At 45.7% G+C, this 22,406-nt stretch overlaps 3 protein-coding genes across 7 annotated transcripts in view; 1 reads left to right on the plus strand and 2 right to left on the minus strand.

The window, feature by feature from the left end:
- Window positions 1-144: 144 nt before the first annotated feature.
- Window positions 145-9,308, minus strand: TMX2 (thioredoxin related transmembrane protein 2). Of its 3 annotated transcripts, XM_060104865.1 has the most exons (9): window positions 9,074-9,161; window positions 7,874-7,953; window positions 3,899-3,959; window positions 3,321-3,434; window positions 2,977-3,053; window positions 2,635-2,741; window positions 2,391-2,456; window positions 2,182-2,311; window positions 145-1,043 (listed from the first exon to the last, which is right to left on the minus strand). In XM_060104865.1, the coding sequence occupies exons 3-9, from the start codon at window positions 3,939-3,941 to the stop codon at window positions 897-899; spliced, it is 684 nt and encodes a 227-aa protein (XP_059960848.1). In that variant the 5' UTR covers window positions 3,942-3,959; window positions 7,874-7,953; window positions 9,074-9,161; the 3' UTR covers window positions 145-896. The 3 variants fall into 3 exon arrangements, with proteins under 3 accessions (XP_059960848.1, XP_059960847.1, XP_059960849.1); XM_060104864.1 differs by lacking the exon at window positions 7,874-7,953 and having other exon boundaries at window positions 9,074-9,308; XM_060104866.1 differs by lacking the exons at window positions 145-1,043; window positions 7,874-7,953 and having other exon boundaries at window positions 2,219-2,311; window positions 2,402-2,456; window positions 9,074-9,308.
- MED19 (mediator complex subunit 19) lies at window positions 8,910-16,707 on the plus strand. The gene is made up of 6 exons (XM_060104867.1): window positions 8,910-8,987; window positions 9,682-9,929; window positions 13,725-13,981; window positions 14,129-14,225; window positions 14,541-14,635; window positions 14,736-16,707. Exons 1-6 carry the CDS (start codon window positions 8,974-8,976, stop codon window positions 14,802-14,804), a joined length of 780 nt encoding a protein of 259 aa, XP_059960850.1. The 5' UTR covers window positions 8,910-8,973; the 3' UTR covers window positions 14,805-16,707.
- Window positions 16,644-22,406, minus strand: part of ZDHHC5 (zinc finger DHHC-type palmitoyltransferase 5) — a 23,684-nt gene continuing 17,921 nt past the window's right edge. For all 3 annotated transcript variants that reach the window (XM_060104861.1, XM_060104862.1, XM_060104863.1), the window contains exons 6-12: window positions 22,159-22,261; window positions 21,465-21,556; window positions 20,897-21,029; window positions 20,304-20,427; window positions 19,767-19,879; window positions 18,441-19,300; window positions 16,644-18,008 (exon numbers count right to left, since the gene is read on the minus strand). In XM_060104861.1, the coding sequence (XP_059960844.1) occupies window positions 17,843-18,008; window positions 18,441-19,300; window positions 19,767-19,879; window positions 20,304-20,427; window positions 20,897-21,029; window positions 21,465-21,556; window positions 22,159-22,261 (1,591 nt within the window). In that variant the 3' untranslated portion in view covers window positions 16,644-17,842. The remainder of the gene's footprint in view (window positions 18,009-18,440; window positions 19,301-19,766; window positions 19,880-20,303; window positions 20,428-20,896; window positions 21,030-21,464; window positions 21,557-22,158; window positions 22,262-22,406) is intronic.

The raw sequence follows: 22,406 nt of genomic DNA on the forward strand, positions 1-22,406 counted from the left end.
AAACCTTCTCCAGCTCTCAGCAATCGTGGGGACCGATGTACAGCATTTGGTGAAACTGATCAGGATGCCCTTTGAAATTAAGATGGACAACGCCTCTGCAGTTGTCTGGCTTTACTAATACATGAATAACACACAAAGGCGCAATCAAAAGTAAGTCCCAGTCTCTTTATTATGGAAAACCATCAACTGGGTGTGGGGAGGACTAGGAGGGTGAGTGAGACCCTGCCCAGGGGCTTTCTCCTCCAGGGCCCACCACACAAAGGAAGTCTCAAACTTCTATTCCCCTTCCTCCCAATCTCCATAAAATAGGGAGGTTATTCAATACTATCTTCAATGAGAAAACTCTGTGGTTAAAGGTTTCTCCTTGGGACCAGTGACAAGCTTACAGTTTTTAAATATAGGCCACAGACCAAGTCAAAACGGCTTAAAGAAGCAAGAGTCTTGAGGGAAAAATCTTAGCACTAACTCTGCATCTTGGCCTGTTATGTTAGGGTTTAATCTAATCTAAGCAGGCTGTGTATATCCACTATGAGGAATAATGAAACCAGAGTGTGATGGAGATGTGTGGGCAGCACACAGCAGTTGACACACTGGCCCAAGCTTGGAAGGAAAGCATTTCCCCCTCCACCATGTAAGATCTTTCCCTCCTTCCAGTGAAATAGCAGACCACAGCAGTAGAGGCCTTCCTGGAGGATACCTGTCATTTCCCTGGATGACTCTTAAAAGTCAGAAGCAATATCCTGCCCCTCCTAGGCAGAGCCAAACAGGGAAAAAAAAAAAAAAAAAAAAAAAAAAAAAAACGGCCAAAGCCTCAGGCAACGCTTGTGGCTACAGAAAGGGCAGGGCCTCAGAGGTGCCTGGGATTGACAGGAGAGGAAGTGCTGAAGGCAGGGATCCTACTTGTCCTTCTTGCTCTCCTCATCTGGCACTGCAGTGGGCACTGGGGCCACAGGGTGCTCCTCGGGGATATTATCTCCAGCCTTTGATAGCTTCTTGGCCCGTTGATATAGCTCATTCAAGTTGAATTCTCGGATCACATTCTCCTGCGCAAAAGAGGTGCACACATCAGGGTTCAGGTTGGAAGGGGGTGTTATGTCTGGGAAGTAAGTACAGTTGACCCTTAAACAAAGGTGTGGGGTTGGGGCGCCAACCCTTCTTGCAGTCAAAAATCTACCTAAAACTTATAGTCAGCCTTCCGTATCCACAGTTCCTCTGAATCCGTGGTTGCACACGTGCGGCGGCTTCAACCAACCTCATGGATCGTGTAGTGCTGTAGTTACTTTTTTTTTTTTTTAAATAAATAAATTTATTTATTTATTTATGTTGGCTGCGTTGGGTCTTTGTTGCTGCGCGCGGGCTTTCTCTGGTTGTGGCGAACGGGGGTTACTCTTCGTTGCGGTGCATGGGCTTCTCGTTGCGGTGGCTTCTCTTGTTGCAGAGCACGGGCTCTAGGCGCACGGGCTTCAGTAGTTGCAGCACCTGGGCTCAGTAGTTGTGGCTCACGGGCTCTAGAGCGCAGGCTCAGTAGTTGTGGCGCACGGGCTTAGTTGCTCCGCGGCATATGGGATCTTCCCGGACCAGGGCTCGAACCCGTGTCCCCTGCATTGGCAGGCGGATTCTTAACCACTGCGCCACCAGGGAAGCCCTGTAGTTACTATTGAAAAATGTCCACATAAGCAGACCCACACAGTTCTAACCCATTTGTTCAAGGGTCAATTGTATTTAGACACAGTCTAGGAAAGGAGGAAGCAAAGGACAGGAATCTACTCTAACCCAGCTGTCCTTTTGTGGGTACCTGGAAAAGTCAACTAATATTTACATATTATGTGCCAGTCACTGTGCCAAGAATTATGGTTATATTATTTAATGTAACCTGCAAAACAAAACCTGTGAGCCAAGCGCTACCATCTCCAATGTACTGCCAAGGAAAAAGACTATAGGTACAAGAACCACTGAGACTAAATCTCAACAAATAATTGTTGCTCAGTACTAGCATGTCTTGCACATGATAGAAACAGTATAAATCTGCTAAGTGAACTCACGAATGAGGTCTAATAACTAGTCCACACTCTCAAAGCTTATGGGCAAGTAGCAGAACTAGGAATTAAACCCAGGTTAGGCTCTAAAACTTACCTACTGTTCCACACCCTCCTCCCAAAACTTGCCCACTCTTTCATATACCTCAGAGAAAGTCCAAGAGACAGCTCGTCCTTTTTTGTCAATCTGTGGCCGCCGCATGACCTCCTTTCCCCCTTGGAATAGGATCAGGGTGGGGAGCTGCTTGGTGAGGGGTGACATGCTCACTTTGTACCTACAGGGCCCAGAAGGTACTCTGTAAATGCATCTGTGTATATCACTCTGAATGATCCCCTGCCCAGGCCCTCACGTACCGTGTACTAACATCAGTGTAGCGTCCAACGTCCACCTTCCCAAAATTTAACCCTGTACAGTTGTACCTGAGAAGAATATATTATTTAACATGGTGAAAGAAGACAGAATGAATCAATGAAGTAGAAGTACAGATATTTGGGGGTGGGGGTGGGAGTGCCTTTGGTTGCAGTATGCAAAAATCAAGGCCAAAAACAATGAGAGGGAAGGTATAATTTCTGCCATCCCTCCCTTTGTCCTACTCACTTGAGGGAGAGGTCAGCGTAGATAGGAGCAAATGACTGGCAGTCATTAGACCAATTGGCAAAGAACTCCACGATCCAAGTGACCCTCTTGTCCTGCTCCAGCTCTTCCTGTCACACACAGAGAACAAACAGTGAACCGGATTACACGGGCTCCTGGAAAGATTCAGACTTTAGCACCTAATTCCTCATCCTGGCTTCCCTATACCTCTCCTCTAGATCCCACAGTGAATGAGTGCCCTTGACTTCCATTCTGAAGCACTGTTGTTCCTCCTAGTGAGTAGAGAGCACAACTACAAAATCACCCACAAGGGACCCAAGAAACAGAGGGAGAAAGAGTACTCACATCAATGGTTTTATCATTGAAGTACTTGATGTACTCAGGGCCCATATACAATGGGGGTTTGCATGTCATCAGGAACACTAAACACAGAAAAAAGTTGTCACAGGAAACATATAAGGCCTTGGGCAGGGGATTTACTTTCAAAGCAACTCAAAGATTTCAAGCACCAAAGAGTGCATTTTGTGGACATACACAGACACATTCCCTTCCTCTTAAAATCTCTGTAGATTCTTATCATCTGAGGCTCACACATAATTAATTAGGTATAAGATATGGCAGAAGGTTATGGAGAACCTAGTTCGGGGATGGAATTTGGTTCCCACAACCAAGTCTTGCGGTCTCCTTACCTATGCAGAGTGTGAGATAAAGCAGGCCCACCCGAATATCCAGGCGGAAGAAAAGAATTGCATTGGCCACTTTACTAAACATGAAGATGTTGCCGATATGTTGCTCCACGGTGACTGAAACACAGAGATGTCACAGGTCAGGCTGGGCTGCATGCTCCTATGACCTATTATTTGCCCCTCTTCCTGGAGTACTTTGAAATGGGAGATGGGGAAGAGGATAAAAGTCCAAGATTGGGCTTCCCTGGTGGCGCAGTGGTTGAGAGTCCGCCTGCCGACGCAGGGGACACGGGTTCATGCCCCGGTCCAGGAAGATCCCACATGCCGCGGAGCGGCTGGGCCCATGAGCCATGACCGCTGAGCCTGCGTGTCCGGAGCCTGTGCTCCGCAACGGGAGAGGCCACAACAGTGAGAGGCCCACGTACCGCAAAAAAAAAAAAAAAAAGTCCAAGATCAGATTCAGCCTTGGCACGGAATGAGGGACAAGTTCACCAAATAACGCCCCTCTCATAACATGGATGAAAGCACCTCAGAAGTCACTAGTCCTAATCTTGAGAGACAGAGAAGCAGGCTACACTTACTGGATCTGCGGTTCTTCATCATTACAATGGCACTGAGGAACATCAGGATCTCTACTTCTCTCTGGAACAGAATCAGAGTGACAGGAATGCCATGAACAGAAATGATTTGGGTGAGCAAGGGAGCCAAATATGTAATAAAAACCAACAGAGATCCATACTGGGAATGGTAACCATAGAGAAATAACTGGAGTCAGCTAAGGTGTAGTGGGGAAAACACCAGTCAGAAGATCTAGATTCCAGTTCTATCCCTGCCACAAACTGGCTGGTGCCCTTCAGCAAAGCACTTAACCTCTGAGCTTCGGTTTCTTTGACTGAATATTTCAAAATGGGGCTGTGAGGATTAAATAAGATGAGTATGAAAGAGTTTATTATAAAGTATATGGTATAAAACTGTAGATATTACAATCAACTCAGTGTGACCCTGGTAAAATAAAACTTTTCCAGGTAAACTTTCTCAGTAATATTCCATTAATACAACATATGGTTATTCCATTTGTTTTCATTTAAGTTAAACCATTCCTCTCCACCTAATATTCATAGTGATAATCCATGCACCTTTAATACAATTTGAGAGCTGAAGGAGGCCTTTCAAAGCTCTCGAAGATCGTTTTCAGGGCTTCCCTGGTGGTGCAGTGGTTGGGAGTCTGCCTGCAGATGCGGGGGACACGGGTTCGTGCCCCGGTCCGGGAAGATCCCACATGCCGCAGAGCGGCTGGGCCCGTGAGCCATTGCCGTTGGGCCTGCGCATCCGGAGCCTGTGCTCCGCAACGGGAGAAGCCACAACAGGGAGAGGCCCGCGTACCGCAAAAAAAAAAGAAAAAAAATATATCGTTTTCAGTACCCTTGGCTGGCTTACTGTTCTTTCTCACCTTCTAGAATGTAAGCTCCGTGTGAATGAGTGAGACAGACGATAAACATGACATAATTTCAAAGAGTAAAGACTACAATGAAGAGTAACAAGGACTTTGTGAGAGAAAGTACAGGGGGAGGGTCTGAGGCTTTCCATACCTTTCTGTTTATAATACAGGGATCCAAATCTTTACTTCAGACAGAACCAATTAACTGCGATTTACAGCTAGCAATCAGGGACTTAGGTTTTTAGCCTCAACCTCCAACAGAAAGCAACTGACTGGATTTAGAAATGAACATGTAAAGTGTGGGGTAGGGAATGTGACAGACCTTACTAAATATTACATCCGAGTAGAAATTAGTAAGAGTTTTCAAGAATGAAGTTGGTTTAGAATTGGCACTTATAATTATGGAAAGATGAATTTAAAAAGGGAAGTATGCGGGCTTCCCTGGTGGCGCAGTGGTTGAGAGTCCGCCTGCAGATGCAGGGGACACGGGTTCGAGCCCCGGTCCGGGGAGATCCCACATGCCGCGGAGCGGCTGGGCCCGTGAGCCATGGCCACTGAGCCTGCACATCCGGAGCCTATGCTCTGCAACGGGAGAGGCCACAACAGTAGGAGGCCCCGCGTACCACAAAAAAAATAAAAATAAAAATAAAAAGGGAAGTATGGCCAATCAGGAGAGCAGAGATAGGACTAAAAGGAATATACTCTAAAGATAGAGAATGGGTCTGTGGTAAAGACTGGCCATGTATACTCCAAACCTTATTTCCTTTTTCTCCTGGGCATACTGCAGGTAGACTCCCTCCTTGCATCTAGGGAGAACTGTGTGACTAGTACTTCTAAATGGAATGTGAATGGAAGTGATGTGCCACTTCTGTGCCCAGGTGGTTAAGAAAGGGTATGTATACCCTTGCAGTCCAGCTTTCTTTCTTCATCTGCTGGCTTGATGATGCTGGAAGGGTCTTAAGGCCATCAGTTGAAGACAGCATGAGACAGGGTTCCAGAATAACTATATAAACCTGAGCCCCCTTGGTTGTTCACTTGTTTATTCATTGTTTTCAAGCTTTTTATTAAGGACATTTTCAAACATACACAAAAGCAGAGAGGATACTGAAGGTAGCAAAATATGCTACCCCAAAATATGCCACTTTGACATAAGGATTATTTTGAGTCTAAAGGCAATTCAGAAGAAGTAGAATAAAGAAAAGCTCCGTGCCCTCTACCTATTTGTCGAAAGGTAGGACACAAATTCTCAAAGGTATCCCTCCAACCTCTACCAAGAACAAAACTAATCAGGGGAGATAACTTTAGATCCTATCAGCCTGGAGACAGCACCAGAGGAATCTACATGACAAACTAGCCTTTATCTACCTTTCGTTTACCTTTCCACAGTTTTCTGCTCTCGCAAGCCTAAAACTCTTTCCTTCATCCTGTCATTTCTCCACAAACTTAGTGTTCTTTGTTGAAGATGCCATATAAGCTGGAAGCCACCTCTTTGAGTTACTGATTTTTCCCTGGGTATCGCCCTTGTATACAAGTTATACATGTTAATAAACTTGTTTGTATTTTAATTGTCTTAAAAAAAATTGGTTTTTCCTCTCACTGTCGCGGCCTCCCCGGTTGTGGAGCACAGGCTCCGGACGCTCAGGCTCAGAGGCCATGGCTCACGGGCCCAGCTGCTCCACGGCATGTGGGATCCTCCCGGACCGGGGCACGAACCCGCGCCCCCTGCATCGGCAGGCGGACTCCCAACCACTGTGCCACCAGGGAAGCCCTAATTGTCTTTAATCTGTCTTTTATTAGGGGGTCTCAGGCAAGACCTCAGAAGGGTAAAAGGAAAATTCTTTTCTGACCCCTACGATACCTTAATAAACCCCTATTACTCAGCTTCAATAGTAATATTTTGCCAATATGGTTCAATTTCATCTATGCTACCCATTTCTTTTGCTGGAGAAACTTAAAGCAAATTCCAACTACATCATTTCACCTGTAAATACTTCAGTATGTATTGCTTACGGATAAGAACTTTTTAAAAAATTTTTATTCATTTATTTATTTATTTTTGGCTGCACTGGGTCTTCATTGCTGCACATGCGCTTTCTCTAGTTGTAGCAAGTGGGGGCCACTCTTCATTGCGGTGTGTGGGCTTTTCATTGCGGTGGCTTCTCTTGTGGAGCACAGGCTCTAGGTGCGCGGGCTTCAGTAGTTGTGGCATGCGGGCTTCAGCAGTTGTGGCATGTGGGCTCAGTAGTTGTGGTACAGAGGCTTAGCTGCTCCACGGCATGTGGGATCTTCCCGGACCAGGGATTGAACCCGTGTCCCCTGCACTGGCTTGTGGATTCTTAACCACTGCGCCACCAAGTTAAGTCCCAAGAACTTTTTTAAAACAAACCAAAATACCATCATCATACCTAACAAAATTAACAATAATTACTTATTGCTATCTAATACCTGGCCCTTATTCAAATTCAAAGAACAAAGTATTAGATTTTGTACAACTTTGTACAGTTGTTTGTTCAAATCAGGAACAAGCAAGCAAGAACCACAAATTGCATTTGGCCAATGTGTTTCTTTGGTCTTCTTTAATCTCTAAAGGATACCTGCTCTTCCTTTTTATCCCAGGCTATTTATCTGTTGAAGACCTTGAGTCATTTGCACTGTCAACTTTCTGACTTTCTTGGATTTGGCTGCTTGCATACTCATGGTATGTGTTCTGACGATGATGATCCTCTATTTCCCATATTTCTTGTAAAATGGTAATGAAATCTAGAGATGTGAATACAATGAAATCCAAATCTTTTGCCAAAAATACATCATAGGAGGTGCTAGGTACTCCCTACTGAATCACTTCAGAGGACATAGCAACCTTTCATTTGATGGCTTTAGATGATCATTGTCTAGATTTATTATTTCATTAGAGAATGCTACATGACTTTTAAATGCTATCACTCCTTCTGTATTAGCTCAAATTTTTCTATATCAATTATTTGGTTACTCTGACAGTATGTAAAGGAAAAGCAAAATACTTGATTCTTTCTTTTTATTTAATAAAACAGAAATAAACTTTTATTCTGTTAAGCCACTGAAATTTTTAAGTTTACCCGTTATTGCTAACATTATTTACCTTATATTCTAACTTCCAAATCACCAAGGTAAATCAGCAAAACACAGATTTTCCAGGAAAACAAACACTGGCCATAAACCCTACATAGTTTAAAAACAAAAAACATAACAGAGTAATATAAAAATATAAAACCTTACAGTATTTTGCACATAATTAAGACAAGAGTATACAGAGAAATTTATTGTATAAAAGGTCCCTCCTTTTATTAAAATCTTTATTACTATCCACTTATATGTTTGAGTCTCATTTTGGTTAAAGTGGTATAGATAAAAATAGAATCTTTTGAAGTAGCATGGCTACATTTGAGCTAATTAATAACACTGGGAAAGGACAGAGGAAATATGAAAAAGTAAACAAGGGATAGAGAATAAAAGTAAGGAAGGGGGTTCTGTTAAAGGTCAAGACTCATTTTGGGGCCTTGAAAAAAGGACAAAAACTCAGGTGATCCTCCTTTCTCAGAACACAGATGCGTCTACACAGCAGAGGTCAGAGAGCTTCAACTTATTTTTCTGAGTGGTCCCTCCACTCCAGCTCAGGGAATACTGCAAGAGGCTTGGGATAGATTTCTCTGCAATGTATTTTTTTACAATTCCATTTCAATAGTCCTAACAATTTTATTCATTTTTACATCCCCAGGATGCAGCACAGTGCCTAGCATTAACAGTCCTCACTCTGTAACTGTTAACTGAATTAAGCAATGGCTGACAGAGCGTGCTGGTACCATGGCCGAAGAGTGGTTTCAAGTCCTAGTCACTCACTAGTTGTGTGACCTTGGACAAGTCGCCTAACCACGCCTAGATCAATTTCTTCATCAATAAAACGAGAATACTACTTGCCTTGTTTAACTCACTGGTTCCTCAAAAGGCTTTACATAATGAGCAGCACTGGAAAACAGTGTACTTGCCTAGTTTGGGTAGGTCTGTTGTCGACTATGAACTGTGAGATGGAAAGGAGCTTGGACTCAAAAGGCAGAAGACTTAGGCTGTTGTGCAGGCTAACCGGATGTTTTCCCATCCTAAACAAGAGGTTTAGGCTCGATGACGATCCACGCCCTACACTCCTAATAGTCTGTTAAGTCCGCTAGAGGCTCGGAACCTCAGATGTTCTCAAAAAGGTAAACCTCGGGGCTCCCGGATGCAATCACAGGGGCAGGGGCAGGGACAGTCAAGGTCGCGGGGTCCTAAGGCGGGGGTCGCTCACCCAGTCAAAGTCACACGGGTTACCGTCTTCGCGTTGCGTAGGGAGACTGTGGCAGACAGGGGGCAGCTTCCTCACGAGTAGAAAGGCAGCAGAGAGCAGGGCTGACAGAAGGTAGTAAGGTCGGGCCAGCCATCGTGAAAGTCGCGGCACCGAAAACACTAGAGCAATTAAAGGTGCCAGGACCGCCATCTTTCCGGCCCTTGGGGCGCCGACCGCTCTTCGGCGTCCGTAGGTCTGGTCCCGCCTCTCCCACCATTGAGGCTTCCATTGGGCCCAATGTCGGATGCACCGCCTCTGGACCCGGAATTAGATCTCTGATTGGCCTCTACGGCAGGTAAAAACTGAGAAAGGGATTTGATACTTTATTGGCTAACCTAGCTGTCGCTTTTTCTACGTGTCATATTATTGAATATACGACAGTGGAGAACGGAGGTAGGAGGAGAATTTAATAAAGGTAGGTAATACTTCCGGAAAGTTCTCAGAAGGCGCCGGAAGTAGTTAACGGAAGAGGGTAGGCAGGGCCCGAGGGAATCCAATGGTAAGAGGCTCCTGGAGAAAGGGGGCGGTACCCCGGGAAAAGATTGACCAATGAAAATCATTAACGCCAGACGCCGGGACATCGCCGGGGCAGAGGGGACGATGGAGAATTTCACGGCGCTGTTCGGGGCTCAGGCTGACCCACCGCCGCCCCCAACCTCACTCGGCTTCGGAGCTGGAAAACCTCCACCCCCACCGCCTCCTCCTCCGGGTGGAGGGCCCGGCCCCGCCCCGCCCCCAACCGCGGCCTCGGCCCCTTCCGGCGCTGACAAGTCAGCGGCAGGTTGTGGCCCCTTCTACCTAATGCGGGAGCTGCCAGGTGAGTACGAGGCCTGGCCAAAGCCAGCCAGTCAGATCATAGTGAGGAGGGAATGGGCGTGGCTCTCAGCCGGCTGGCGGAGGTGAGGGGTAAAGTAGGCGACGCGTGTGGGGATTCCAGAGCTGTATATCAGAGAGGACTCTGAGGATTCAGAAGCAAAGGGATGACATGAATTCTTGGGATGGATTGGGAATGAGAAGAGTGGATATCCGTGACCACCTTTCACGCTCTGTCGTGCCCCTGTCCCTGACAGTGGTTTATGGCTCCCTAAAAATTATCCAGAGTTTGAGTTTGCAACTTGAGAGTTTTGATTTAATATCCTTGCGAACTTAGTTTCAAATCTGCCTCAAACTTCCTGTTGGTTTGGGGCGTGTTGCCTTTCTTCCTTCTCTGGGCCTCGGCGTTTCCTCATCTGTTGGAAGTGATTAGAATTTTTTTTAATTAATTTATTTAATTTATTTATTTTACTTATTTATTTTTGGCTGCGTTGGGTCTTCGTTGCTGCGCGCGGGCTTTCTCTAGTTGCGGCGAGCGAGGGCTACTCTTCGTTGCGGTGCGCGGGCTTCTCATTGCGGTGGTTTCTCTTGTTGCGGAGCACGAGCTCTAGGCGCGCGGGCTCAATAGTTGTGGCTCGTGGGCTTTAGAGCTCAGGCTTAGTAGTTGTGGCGCACGGGCTTAGTTGCTCCGCGGCATGTGGGATCTTCCCGGATCAGGGCTCGAGCCCGTGTCCCCTGCATTGGCAGGCGGATTCTTAACCACTGGACCACCAGGGAGGTCCTCAAGAGTCATTCTGGATGTGTTAAGTCTCCAGGATGCCTTTTAGTTCATCCCAAGTCCTACTGCTACATCAAGAGCTGAGAGAAATAATAATGAATATTGTTACAGACTTTGAGGTTCACAGTGCAGTTATTTATATTATAGTATTTAATACTTAAATAGTCCCTTGAGATAGGCATTGTTATCTGCATTTTATAGTTGAAAAAACTGAAGCAAGGACTTCCCTGCTGGTCCAGTGGTTAAGAATCCGCCTTCCAATGAAGGGGATGCAGGTTCAGTCCCTGGTCGGGAAACTAAGATCCCACATGCTGCTGGGCAACTAAGCCCACGCGCCGCAATTATTGAGGCCCCGCGCACGGCAACGAAGATCCCGCCTGCCGCAACTAAGACCCGACGCAGCCAAACAAATAAATAAATATTTTTTAAATCTTAAAAAGAAAACCCTGAAGCATAGCGAGGTTGACTTGACTTTAGTTAATTAGTGGTTGATGTCTACCAGCAGTTTCTTTAACCTTAACCTGTTCTGATAGTACCTATTTACATCAATCACTTGATAGATATTGACTATCCGTTCTGGGCAAACACTGGGTGTGTAAAAAGGGAGCATGTGATGAGAAGGGGATAGAGATCAGTAAGTTTGGTCCTTGCTTTTAAGCAGCTAATTTTACTTAAGAATGAAAAGTATGTCGTTTAAAGATAAAGTAGTGACTGTTATTTCTTGTCAGGATCAATGTCATTATTTTCTGGTCATGCCTCACATACAACTAAGAACTGCGTAATGCTTTTCAAAATGTGTTTCTTGTTGTTCAACGTGACAGCAAGAATAAGTTGTCACTTTAGCTGGACTTCGAAGAATTCATACTGGTGAGGAAAATTAGGAAGAATTTTCCTATAATTAGGTCAATTTTTCTAAAAGAAATTTTCTAAAAGGAAACAATATGAGGGGTATTTTTTTCAGGAGGTGATGGATACCCGTTTGGATGGATCAGAAATTTTACATAGGGGAGTAGCAGTTGGTCAGGCCCCAAAGCTAAGTTACAGTAAGATGTGTTTAACCGTGAGTGACAGTCAAAAGAATTTGAGCTTTTTCCTGAGGGAATAGGAAAGCATTGAGATATTTGAACTGAGTACTGCTTCTAAAGATATCTGGAGAATGTGGGTGCCATGTACTAGAATAAAGGAACCATGAGTGAGGTGGGGAAGATTTGGAGTTAAAAAAAAAAATTAAATCTGCAGTGAATTAACTAAGACAATGTTGGAAATGGAAGATTAGTTTTCAGGAGAGGAAACTGAAGAAGAGAGATTTATAAGTCATCTTCATAGAACTGATGGGCAAAACAGAAAGTTGGATGGACTCTTAAGTTGAAGAATTTACAAAAAAGCACAGAGTGCCTTTTCACCTGAGCCTTGAGAATAATCATCTGGAAGGAGAGCTGACAGAGAGGGAAAAAATCAGGATGCTCTTAATGGCAGGAAGCAGTGCTGAGTTATGAGAAGTACCGGGGCACTGAGTCTCCTTCCCTTACCGTGGACCACTCTTCTGAGATATTTGGCTTGGGAAGACAAAGGAAAAGAATAACGTAAGGCCTGAAGGTGGGGAGGAAAAATACATTGTTCATTGAATGTGTGCTGAGCACCAGTGGTCCGTGAATGAACAAGGCATTTTCTCTGTCCTCAGCGGGCTCATAGCTCAGAACCTGAGTTTTATCAAGTGAATGATTATAAACAAGTCACTTCTGTCATTTGTACCCTGAGTGTTCATCATAACTATACATGAAATTGTAGGCTAGATATTTCTACCCTCGCCACTGGACCCTAGTTAAATTACTCATAAGTTTGTATTCTTTCAAAAAAGCCAGCCGTGAAATGTTTATACTAATAATGCCTTCCATTTATATAATACTTTATACTTTTCAATATGTTTTCATTTGAACCTTAAAAAAAATTGTGTAATTAAGGTAGCTTTTACCCCATTCCATAGATAAGCGGAAACTGAGACATAGAGGACGGCTAGGATTAGAAGTCTAGTTGCCCAGCTTCTAATCAAACATTTCTTTCTTCTAGGCAAAGCTATCATATTTGGTATTATTAGGAAGACTAAAGATGGTGGTAACAAAAGTTATGCAGCAGTAGCTAGAAAAATCTGTTTTTCTCTGTAAAGGTGATTAGTGTTTCTTGCTAGTTTAAAAAAAAAAAAAAAAAAAAAAAAGGAAGCAAGACACTCAAGCCACTGGGTCATATTTGACCCTAAGTTTGGTTGTAGCTCAGCTGTGAGGTTATATTATTCTGGTCATGGCCAAAAGTATAAATTCTCATTAGTACATTTATGAAACACAGAACAGTGCACAGTGCTTAGCACAGAGTATAAGCGTCATGTAAGTTATTACTCTGGTTAGTCCGAGTGTATCCTTCATTGGGTTAAAGCAGTTTCCACTGCTGCCCTATTTGGATTTTTGCCTATTTTTTCTCCTTCGCATTCCAACCTACCATTCTATAGTATTATGTTTTTAGTGTTTATTGTATGTTATTTACTTTTGCTATTTCTTACTTTTTAAATAAAGTTATTTATTTATTTTTGGCTGCGTTGGGTCGTTGTTGCTGCGTGCGGGCTTTTCTCTAGTTGTGCCGAGCGGGGCTACTTTTCGTTGCGGTGCGCGGGCTTCTCATTGCAGTGGCTTGTCGCGGAGCACGGGCTCTAGGTGCGTGGGCTTCAGTAGTTGTGGCGCGCAGGCTTAGTAGTTGTGGCGCATGGGCTTAGTTGCTCCGCAGCATGTGGGATCTTCCTGGACCAGGGATCGAACCTGTGTCCCCTGCTCATTAGCAGGCAGATTCTTAACCACTGCGCCACCAGGGAAGCCCTACTTTTGCTATTTCTTACTTTAAAAATAACTTGTATTTATTTATTTGGGTAATTCTCACTTAAAAGATTTACTTTCCCTTCTGGGTCAATGACTTAAAAAAAAATTCTCTCCTCTTGGTACTAATTTTTCTTATGATTATTCTCCCTGTATCTTCCAGGCAGCACAGAGCTGACAGGCAGCACTAACCTGATCACACACTACAACCTGGAACATGCCTATAATAAATTCTGTGGGAAGAAAGTGAAGGAGAAGCTAAGTAACTTCCTGCCTGACCTGCCAGGGATGATTGATCTGCCTGGTTCCCATGACAACAGCAGCCTCCGCTCCCTCATTGAGAAGCCCCCTATTCTTGGTGGCTCTTTTAATCCTATCACAGGGACCATGCTGGCTGGCTTCCGCCTCCACACAGGCCCGGTGAGTCCCCTCATGGGGAGGCCTGAAAGGCACGGAGGTGGTTTTTCTGTCTACCTCTGTTCCTTCGTAACTTACTGAGCAGAACAGATGATGGGAGCAGGGGATTTCCTCCCTCTGCTCACCTGGACCTTCCTTTGGTTCCTTCAGTTGCCAGAGCAGTGTCGTCTGATGCACATTCAGCCTCCCAAGAAGAAGAATAAGCAGAAGCACAAACAGAGCCGTACCCAGGATCCGGTCCCCCCAGGTAAGAAGTGGTTCTCTTCAAAGCCAGAAAACCGGACGTTCTGAATCTGTTTTGACCTTCCTCAGTTAAAAACCCAGTCAAATTCCTTATGAGCCCTGGACTCCCAGATTCTCCTTAAAGAAGAAATTGACATAACGTGGGTCTCCTGGGCAAGTAGGAACTTGGGACAGGAGCTTAAGCAGTGCCTCCAAATCCTTTCTGGTCATTTGAAGAAAAGCAGTTGCCCTCGACTAGGGGTCTTCCTCTAGTCTTCAGACTTACGGCGGTGGAGAATTTTGAGCTCGACAGGTGATAGGCTCCTCATCTCTCCTACAGAAACACCATCTGATTCAGATCACAAGAAGAAGAAAAAGAAAAAAGAAGAGGATCCTGAACGGAAACGGAAGAAGAAAGAGAAGAAGAAAAAGAAGGTATGGGAGCGGCTGGTGTCTGCAGCCCGGTGAGTTTTCCCATCTCACTCATCCTAGGTGGAGTCTGGCTCTCTTACTCTTGCTCACTTTTCTTCCCCAGAACCGACACAGCCCTGACCACCCAGGCGTGGGCAGCTCTCAGGCCAGCAGCAGCAGCAGCCTCCGCTAGCAGGACCAGGGGACTCTGCCAGGAGGACCTTCCTGCTGTACTGAACCCACTGACAAAAGCTGCCTTCCAGGCTCTTGGTCACCGCCTTGGGAGCATCCCCTGCAGCTGGGACAGAAGCCAGCTTCTGCTGTGCTCAGTTAAGATGAACACGTTGTAAGAGAGAAGGGCTATGCTTTTGTAAGCCTCAGCCCAGTTTGCTTTCTCATGGACATCTCTTCCTCTCCCAGGAAGCTTTCTTTTCATCTCTTTTGTGCCGTTTGTCTGATTTAGGACTTTATCTGATTTTTTAGGATTTTTATTTTCTTAAAATTGCATTTATCAAACTGGCTGAAGTGTGGCTGCCCGTTAAGAGGTAAGTGCCTTTCTATGAGAGTCAGGGTTTAAGCCAAGGCATGCTAAGGTCTGAGGGGATTGGGGTCTTGTATTACATCATCTCATCAGTAGGCAGGGAAACAACCAAAATGAGATGGGGGAACATGGTCCAAAGGCGAGGCAGAGCTTGCTGATACCTTTCCACAGCAGACACGTAACACTCTGCCTGTGATGTTGAGAACCAGTAACCTGGATGATCTTCAGGCTCTCTCTCAAGGAGCGGATTCACGTAGGGCTCAGCTGTGTTCTGGGTCCATTTTGTGTTGAAACAGAGTAGCCAATGGAAGAAGCACCCACAGTTACCAACGTATTTCAGCAAGGTTGCTTCTTGGTCAAGCCTATCATTTTTTTTTTTTTTTTTTTTTTTTTTTTTTGCGGTATGCGGGCCTCTCACTGTTGTGGCCTCCCCCGTTGCGGAGCACAGGCTCCGGACGCGCAGGCTCCGGACGCGCAGGCTCAGCGGCCATGGCTCACGGGCCCAGCCGCTCCGCGGCACATGGGATCCTCCCAGACCGGGGCACGAACCCGTATCCCCTGCATCGGCAGGCGGACTCCCAACCACTTGCGCCACCAGGGAGGCCCAAGCCTATCATTTTTTGAAATAAACCTCTGGCAAGCAAAGGTAAATGCTTCTCTTTATAATAAGAACTTTTGACCTGCCCCATTCCTTAAGACAATGAAATTACTTGGCCAATGTGAAAACATTTCTAAGACAGCAAAAATAAAGGTAGCCTAAACTAGCAAAATGTAAAATAAATCCCTTCAGTCTTTGCAGCAGGCCAGATAACCCGAAACATCCATGAGAAAACAAGCTAATGTAATCTGACTTTAAGCTCAGTTTGACACAGAACAGGTTGCCGTGAGCCAAGATTGTTCACCTAGATCAGCAGGTGGAAAACCACTCATTCAGCTCGTTTTAACTAGGATTTCAGAGCAAGAGTTTATATACTTAAGTTATGGACAGTGAAAATAAAGGGTTCAGGCCAGTTTTCTGAGATTTAGTATCTGAGGGTGCCTTTTTAAAATTAGGGCACAGCCTTTTGCTTTCGACAAACGGAAGAGACAATATGAGATGTCAGACTGCCACCCATATATCCCTCTAGTCTATCTGCCTTTAACAGGCTTTCATCCTGTGATCATCCACCGGCTCACCTTTGACTACATCCAAAATGAGCTTTATTTTCCAGAGACAAAATTCTGTATTAAAGAACAACTGTGGCAAAAGTCAAGAGCTCTCTAAGCTTTGAAATGACAAGTTTTGGTGGTTACAAAAGACCTTTTTCTGAAACATTTAAATCACTGAAATAAAAACAGGACCTCTTGTTTTAAGTGGTTATTTTCACTATAGTCCTGCTTAAAGATGGACCAGGACCAGAGACACTTATGAGGTTCTCCTTGTAACTAACTTCCCATCAGAGATCATTCACCCTGCCTTAACCACACAAAATAACACAAGTCAGGGGGAACTGGTTAGATCAGGATTTCTTTTTATTCCTTGTTGGTTTAAAATGGCTAATCAGAATAAAAAATAAAAGGGCTTCTGTTTAGAGGCTGGGGTCTCCCCTACTTAAAGGTTAGAACCCAGGTATCCCCTCTACCCAGCACCATACTGAGGTGGGCTGAGGGGTAACCCCCAAGGGACAACTGGAGGGGCCTAGACCTGCCACTCCTTCTCTCTATCCCGTTTTTGGCATGTGATGAGAAATATTGCTTTTTGGATTCTTCTCTCCCGGCCTTGAATTTTAAAAATAATGTCAACCGTGTGAGTTGGGGGAAGGCTTTGAGGGGCCAGTTGAAGCAGCCCACCATAATCCCTCTCCCCCAAGAAGGGGGGATTATCCAATATTGTTTCTGGAGCTCAGCCAAGCTCTTGTCCTGATCTCCCCACCACCACCACCAAAGTCATGGGGCTGTGACCCCTTCCCTGGGGAAACTAAGTGCCAGTGAGCCTAGAAAACAAACTCTCCTCTCCAGGTCCTTCCCTCCTCCGACCAAAACCCCACCCAGACGCGCCTGTCCCTGGGTTTCTTTCCTGGTCACTTAGCACCAACAACATGGGGTGCTATTTCCTTAGATGGTAACTGGGGCAAAGAGGGAACCACGGGGAAAAGGAAGAGTTCGATCGATGTCTCCCCTTTTTCTGCTGGTCTGAGGAATAGGAAGAGTAAAATCCCCCTCCTTATACATATCCCTCCCTCATTTTCCCATCCCAGGATAGATATATAATTTCTTTGATATTTATTATTTATATATATATATATATATATTTATATATATATATATATATACACGTACACACACACCTGGTAACGCAGAAGAGGAAAAAAATAGAATCCGTAACAATAATAAAAAAAATTATTTCTGGTTTAAAAATGATCTGGTTCCCTCCAGGGTGAGCAATTGCACAAATGTCCACTGAGTCTGGTCCAGGTGTTAAGGAAGGGAAAGGTCTTAAAAGGTGAAGGGGGTTGCTACCCCAGTCTCAGGGCCCCAACTCTCCAACTCCCCAACCCCACTGCATTTTATAAAATGTCCTCATCCTCTTGGAATCGGTTGTTTAAAAAATGTCCATGCAGGGGAGGGGAGCCCCTTGAGGCAAGGAAGGTGGCCACCTGGGGCCCTTTGGTGTAGGCGCAGAGGTGTGGGGGAGGGGAGCTGCCCAAAGCTCACACCGAAATCTCATAGGTGGTGCCACCCACCCCTGACACCTTCTTGACTCCTCCCCTTGTGGGGCTACTGAGAGGTGGCTGGCCTGGGCCAGGGGAGGCTGAGCCTATATTCTTGGGCTGCCCGTTGGTTTTGCTGTAGGTGGTCTTGAGCTGTACTTCATCTCTGGGAAGAAAAGAAGAGAGAGGTGTCAGAAGTGGGACACGCAGCACCGAAAAAGGAGGTAGTTTAAAAAGTTAAAAAGAGAAAAAAATGTGCTTTCTACATATATACTTTCTTACACAAAGATTCCCTTTTATTTTACTGCCCTGCTTACAAGCAGCCTGATTCCCTCTCCTCTACTTATTCCTTTCACTCTCAGGCAAATAAGTTACTTTTTAGGAAGACAGGACTAAGAAAAAAGTATTAATCCTCAGTCTCTTAACAGGAATAGCCCATGAAGGCAGCTGGAATAAGAGTGAAAATGAAGGGCTATCTTACAAGCAGGATAACCCTGGGTCCACTTGCACTAAAATGTACAAGTGAAGCCCTGATACCTTCTGCAGGGCACTACACTACTTTTAAGTCCATTGGGGGCCAGGATGGACCAATACTTACTTGGGTGTCAGTAATGGCTGCAAGGCCACTTCCTCTGTCTCAGAGACACCAGATGGGGCTTTTTGGCTGCTGTAAGACATAGATCGGCCCACGTAGGGGGCAGTTGGGCCTGGTTCAGGGGACCCTAGTCCCCGGCCCCTTAGCCCATCTGGCTTGCCAAAACGGGGGACAGCTGGGCGTCCCAGTGGAGTCTTGCCCAAGGGTGATCTCTTCGAATCATCTGAGGAGGAACTAGTACGAGGGGCATGGCCTGAGCCTGGTGTTGACTGGATGCCTGAGTCCCCCAAGCCTGGTTCTTCCTCACGGCTTGGGAGTGGGGGTGACTGGCGTAGCAGCTTCTCTCGTTCCTGGAGGGAGGCCACAATATGGCGCGACAGATTGTCGTACCGGACTGGTGAGGGCTCTCGGTGCGTTGGGCCGGTTGGCACCAAACGTGGGTGCCTCTCGGCTTCCCGTTGCTGGGCCAGCCGGGCTGACAGGAAGGGAGAGGTGTAGCCTAAAGGTGGGTCTGGCTCAGGCCCTGCCTGCACGGACTCAAAATCAGGGCTGTCTGAAGGAGTGAGCAGACTGTCGTAAGATAGGCTTCCATTACGTGTCTGGTTGGCCAAGCTCTTATAGGAGGTGGAGGTTGTGCCCTCGGAACGAATGGACTGCAACTGGCCCAGCTCAAAGCCTGTGCCCTGGGCTGACTTGAGGCTGGAGGAGCGTGAGCCACTGGACAGTGGATCAAAGTGAAAGCTTTTGCCAAAGGTGGGAGAACGGAAGCTCTCTGGCTCCAAGCTCGGCTCTGAACGGTAGCTGGGATGACGGCTGCTCTCCGCAATTGAGGTTGGCTCCTTCAAGCTGTCCCCACGACTCAACTGAGGGAGAAAAGCAAAGCAGGTTCTTAGTGCTCCCCCTCTTGTCCCCTCTTGGGACACTAGGCCCCAGAGCCCAAGGAGGCAGTCAAAAACAGTATTTGCTATGTGCCAGCAATATGCTTAGAATTTTCACATGCATTATCCTGTCTAACCCCTAAAGTAAATCTGTAAGTAGGAACACATAATATCTCGTTTTAAGATGCAGGAAATGGGGCTTAGAGAGGTTAAGGAACTTCTCTGTGATGGCACAACTGGGTTTTGAACTCAGATCTGACGCTGTAATCAATGCTTTTATCTATTATGCTACCGTGACCTCTCCTGGATGAAGGACAAACTGTCAATGCTACTACTAAGCCAATAATTAGTAAAATGCCTTTCGTTTTCTTCTCTTCCCTCTGCTGCTTCCTTCCCTTCCCAGAACAGCTGGCATACCTGACAACCCCACGTCTTAGAGAGCACTCAGTACCTTGGCGCTGGAAGAATGAGGCATGGCGGCTGATGTACTGCTGCTACTGTAGCCCGGCCGGTACTTGTACATGGTAGGGGTGGGGGGGCTGTCCTTGCCCAAGAGGCTGCTCTCTGCAGGAAAAAAGGCCCAGGGAGCACCACTTTACAAGCTGTTCTCTTAACCTGGCTAGAGTTCCTTGAAGTACAGGGGGAGAACAAGGTAGGTAAAGATACACCAAGCAAAGGAACATAATGATTTTGCTGAGATCAAGACTACAGACTCATACCAGCCCAGAACACAGAGTGAGTGAATGTACCAAACAGATCCCAGAATGTTCTTTGGTCCGGATGCTGAGAGTACACACAGACACACAGAGATGTCCAACTCACTGCCAATAGTGAACTGTCATCCCCTTTCTCCTGGCTGTCCAAAGAAGTGGTTCAAGTACCACGTGCTGGGTTTTCTCAGTCACAGCACAAGCATTACCTCCCAGCCCTTGCCTGTGTCATCTCCCCAGCTAACAAATAACACTCTCACTCCTGCTTCTGCCCTTACCCTCATTAGTAGCCAGGCTGAGGTGTGTCCGTAGCCCCGCGTAACGGCTCAGGTCTGGCTTAGGAGGGGGTGGAGGTTCAGCATCTGCAGACTGGCTTTCTGTTATCTCCAGGCTTCCTTTAGACTGGATACGTGAGGGAAAATCAGATTTAGAGAACTGAGCGTTAGGGCAACTCAAAGTATGAAACTGGTATAAGAGGGGCACTGAGTAGTCATCACATACTTCTGAACTGGAATTGGAAGACAGGACACAAGATCAGTTTGGGGACGGTTGTGGAGAAAGAAAAGCTTTCAACAAGGGTTTCATTCTGTCACTTACTTGTTTATTTTCACCAACAACTACTTGTTGAGCTCCTACCATCTATAAGCTGCTATGTTAAGTCCTATGAAGACATGCAAATGAATGGACTAAATTTCTACTGTCAGTGAACTTACAATCTAATGGGAAAAAGAAGATATGTGTTTAAGTAACTTTAACACAAATCAGAAAATGATAAATACTATAAGAGAGATGTAAACAAAGCAAGTTTCCATCTCTTTGCCATGGGTGAGATCCCCCAAGTTACCTAGCTTTACTTCCCTAAATTCCTCACCTTAGTTCTCCTCAGCTCTCCCTGGATGCCATTGTCCATGATCTTCACAGTTATCTGCCCATCTGACACTTCTGGCCGAAGGAAGGGTGGTCTGATTACAATTGTCTTCTCTTTCTTTGGTCTCCCCAAATACCTGAGTGTCAAGAGTGAGAGGGCTTTCATTCATTCATTCATTCATTCATTCCAAAATATCTAATGGTTGCCTACCTTGGGTAGAGCAGTTTCACAAATACAAGAAACAGTCCTGCCAGGCTAGGGAAAAGATCAGCATTGAACGGTTTTATTTGATTCTATGAAGAACAAGAACAACAGCAAGACCAGGCCTATGGGCAGATACACCTAGCTCAAGGCACTCGAGTAAATCTCATCCTCAGTTCTCCAAAGAGTGTAACATAATATCTATAAAGAATACAACTGAACTCACAGGGTCCATTAAAGGATGGCATGCCTCTCCCTTGCAGGCACTTCCCATTCTAAGAGAACCCTCCCTAAAAGGCAGCCAGAACAAACCCGAAGAAGACAAAAGTTTTGACCAAGGGTGAACACTAGAGCAAAGGGGTAGGTGTACCTGGGTGCTGGGGAACTGCAGAGTACACGGCTGACATTGTTACAGCAGCCATTAGTGAAGGGGTTCACACCTCCCCGGAATTTACCCGTAACCTAGAGGGAGGGAAAAAGGACCAGATCAGTCAAAAAATGGGACCTTGACCTCCAAAAGCCAAAACACAAATCAATGACAAATTATTGTGCACCCACTATCTGGGAGATATAAAAATGAGTAAAATACAGTCCTACCATAAAGAAGCTTATACTTGTGACGACTAAGAATGGGAACTCCAGAGTCAGGGTCATCGGTTCAAATTCTGGGTCCACTCATGGTAGCTATCTGACCCTAAACATCAGTTTCCTTATGTAAAACTGGGATAAATAGCTCTCTAAATATTGAAAACTAAGATAACATACGTAAGAATAAGCAAGTAAGGTTAGCTATTGTTATGGGCACAAAAATAATTGTTTTCCTTTAAGCAGGACTGTAAGCTTCTTGAGGGCTGGCCCAGGTCTTTCACTGTTTCTATTACCTCAGAGCCTAAATTGACCAGTATACAGCAGACATTCTATAAATGTTTGTTAACTAAGAAATGGCCCGTTCTCATGCTTACATGAGGAACTTGGACACCTCATCATAAAAAGTATACACTAACGAGAGGGCCAAGAGACACATGCCCTGCTCTTCAGGGATCTCCCATCACTTCTCCCCATACCTGTTCATTGGTTGTGCGTCCCCTAGCCACCAGCACCACGTGAAATCCCGTGAGGCCAGCTACTGGGATGAAGAATAAGCCAGCCACACACATCACTGCCATTCTGAAGCCAGACAATCAAGGAGAGCAGAGCAACGTGATCTCACCTTTCCCAGCCCACGCTGTAGCCATCTTCCCTTTGACCCTCACTGCCACAGGACTCAACTTTCTACATGCTTCCCCCTCCCACTCCTGCAACCCACAGGCCT

Source organism: Mesoplodon densirostris, chromosome 7 (genome assembly GCF_025265405.1).
Source record: "Mesoplodon densirostris isolate mMesDen1 chromosome 7, mMesDen1 primary haplotype, whole genome shotgun sequence".
NCBI lineage: Eukaryota > Metazoa > Chordata > Mammalia > Artiodactyla > Ziphiidae > Mesoplodon > Mesoplodon densirostris.

Coding starts and splice junctions, on each gene's coding strand:
- MED19 (XM_060104867.1), top strand. Junction 14,226..14,540: donor CCAGGATCCGGTCCCCCCAG/GTAAGAAGTGGT, acceptor TCTCTCCTACAG/AAACACCATCTGATTCAGAT. Junction 14,636..14,735: donor AAGAGAAGAAGAAAAAGAAG/GTATGGGAGCGG, acceptor TTTCTTCCCCAG/AACCGACACAGCCCTGACCA.
- TMX2 (XM_060104864.1), bottom strand. CDS start 9,262: ATGGCGGTCCTGGCACCTTTAATTGCTCTAGTGTTTTCGGTGCCGCGA. Junction 3,960..9,073: donor ACCCGTGTGACTTTGACTGG/GTGAGCGACCCC, acceptor ATTCTGTTCCAG/AGAGAAGTAGAGATCCTGAT. Junction 2,312..2,390: donor TACACTGATGTTAGTACACG/GTACGTGAGGGC, acceptor TGGGCCCTGTAG/GTACAAAGTGAGCATGTCAC.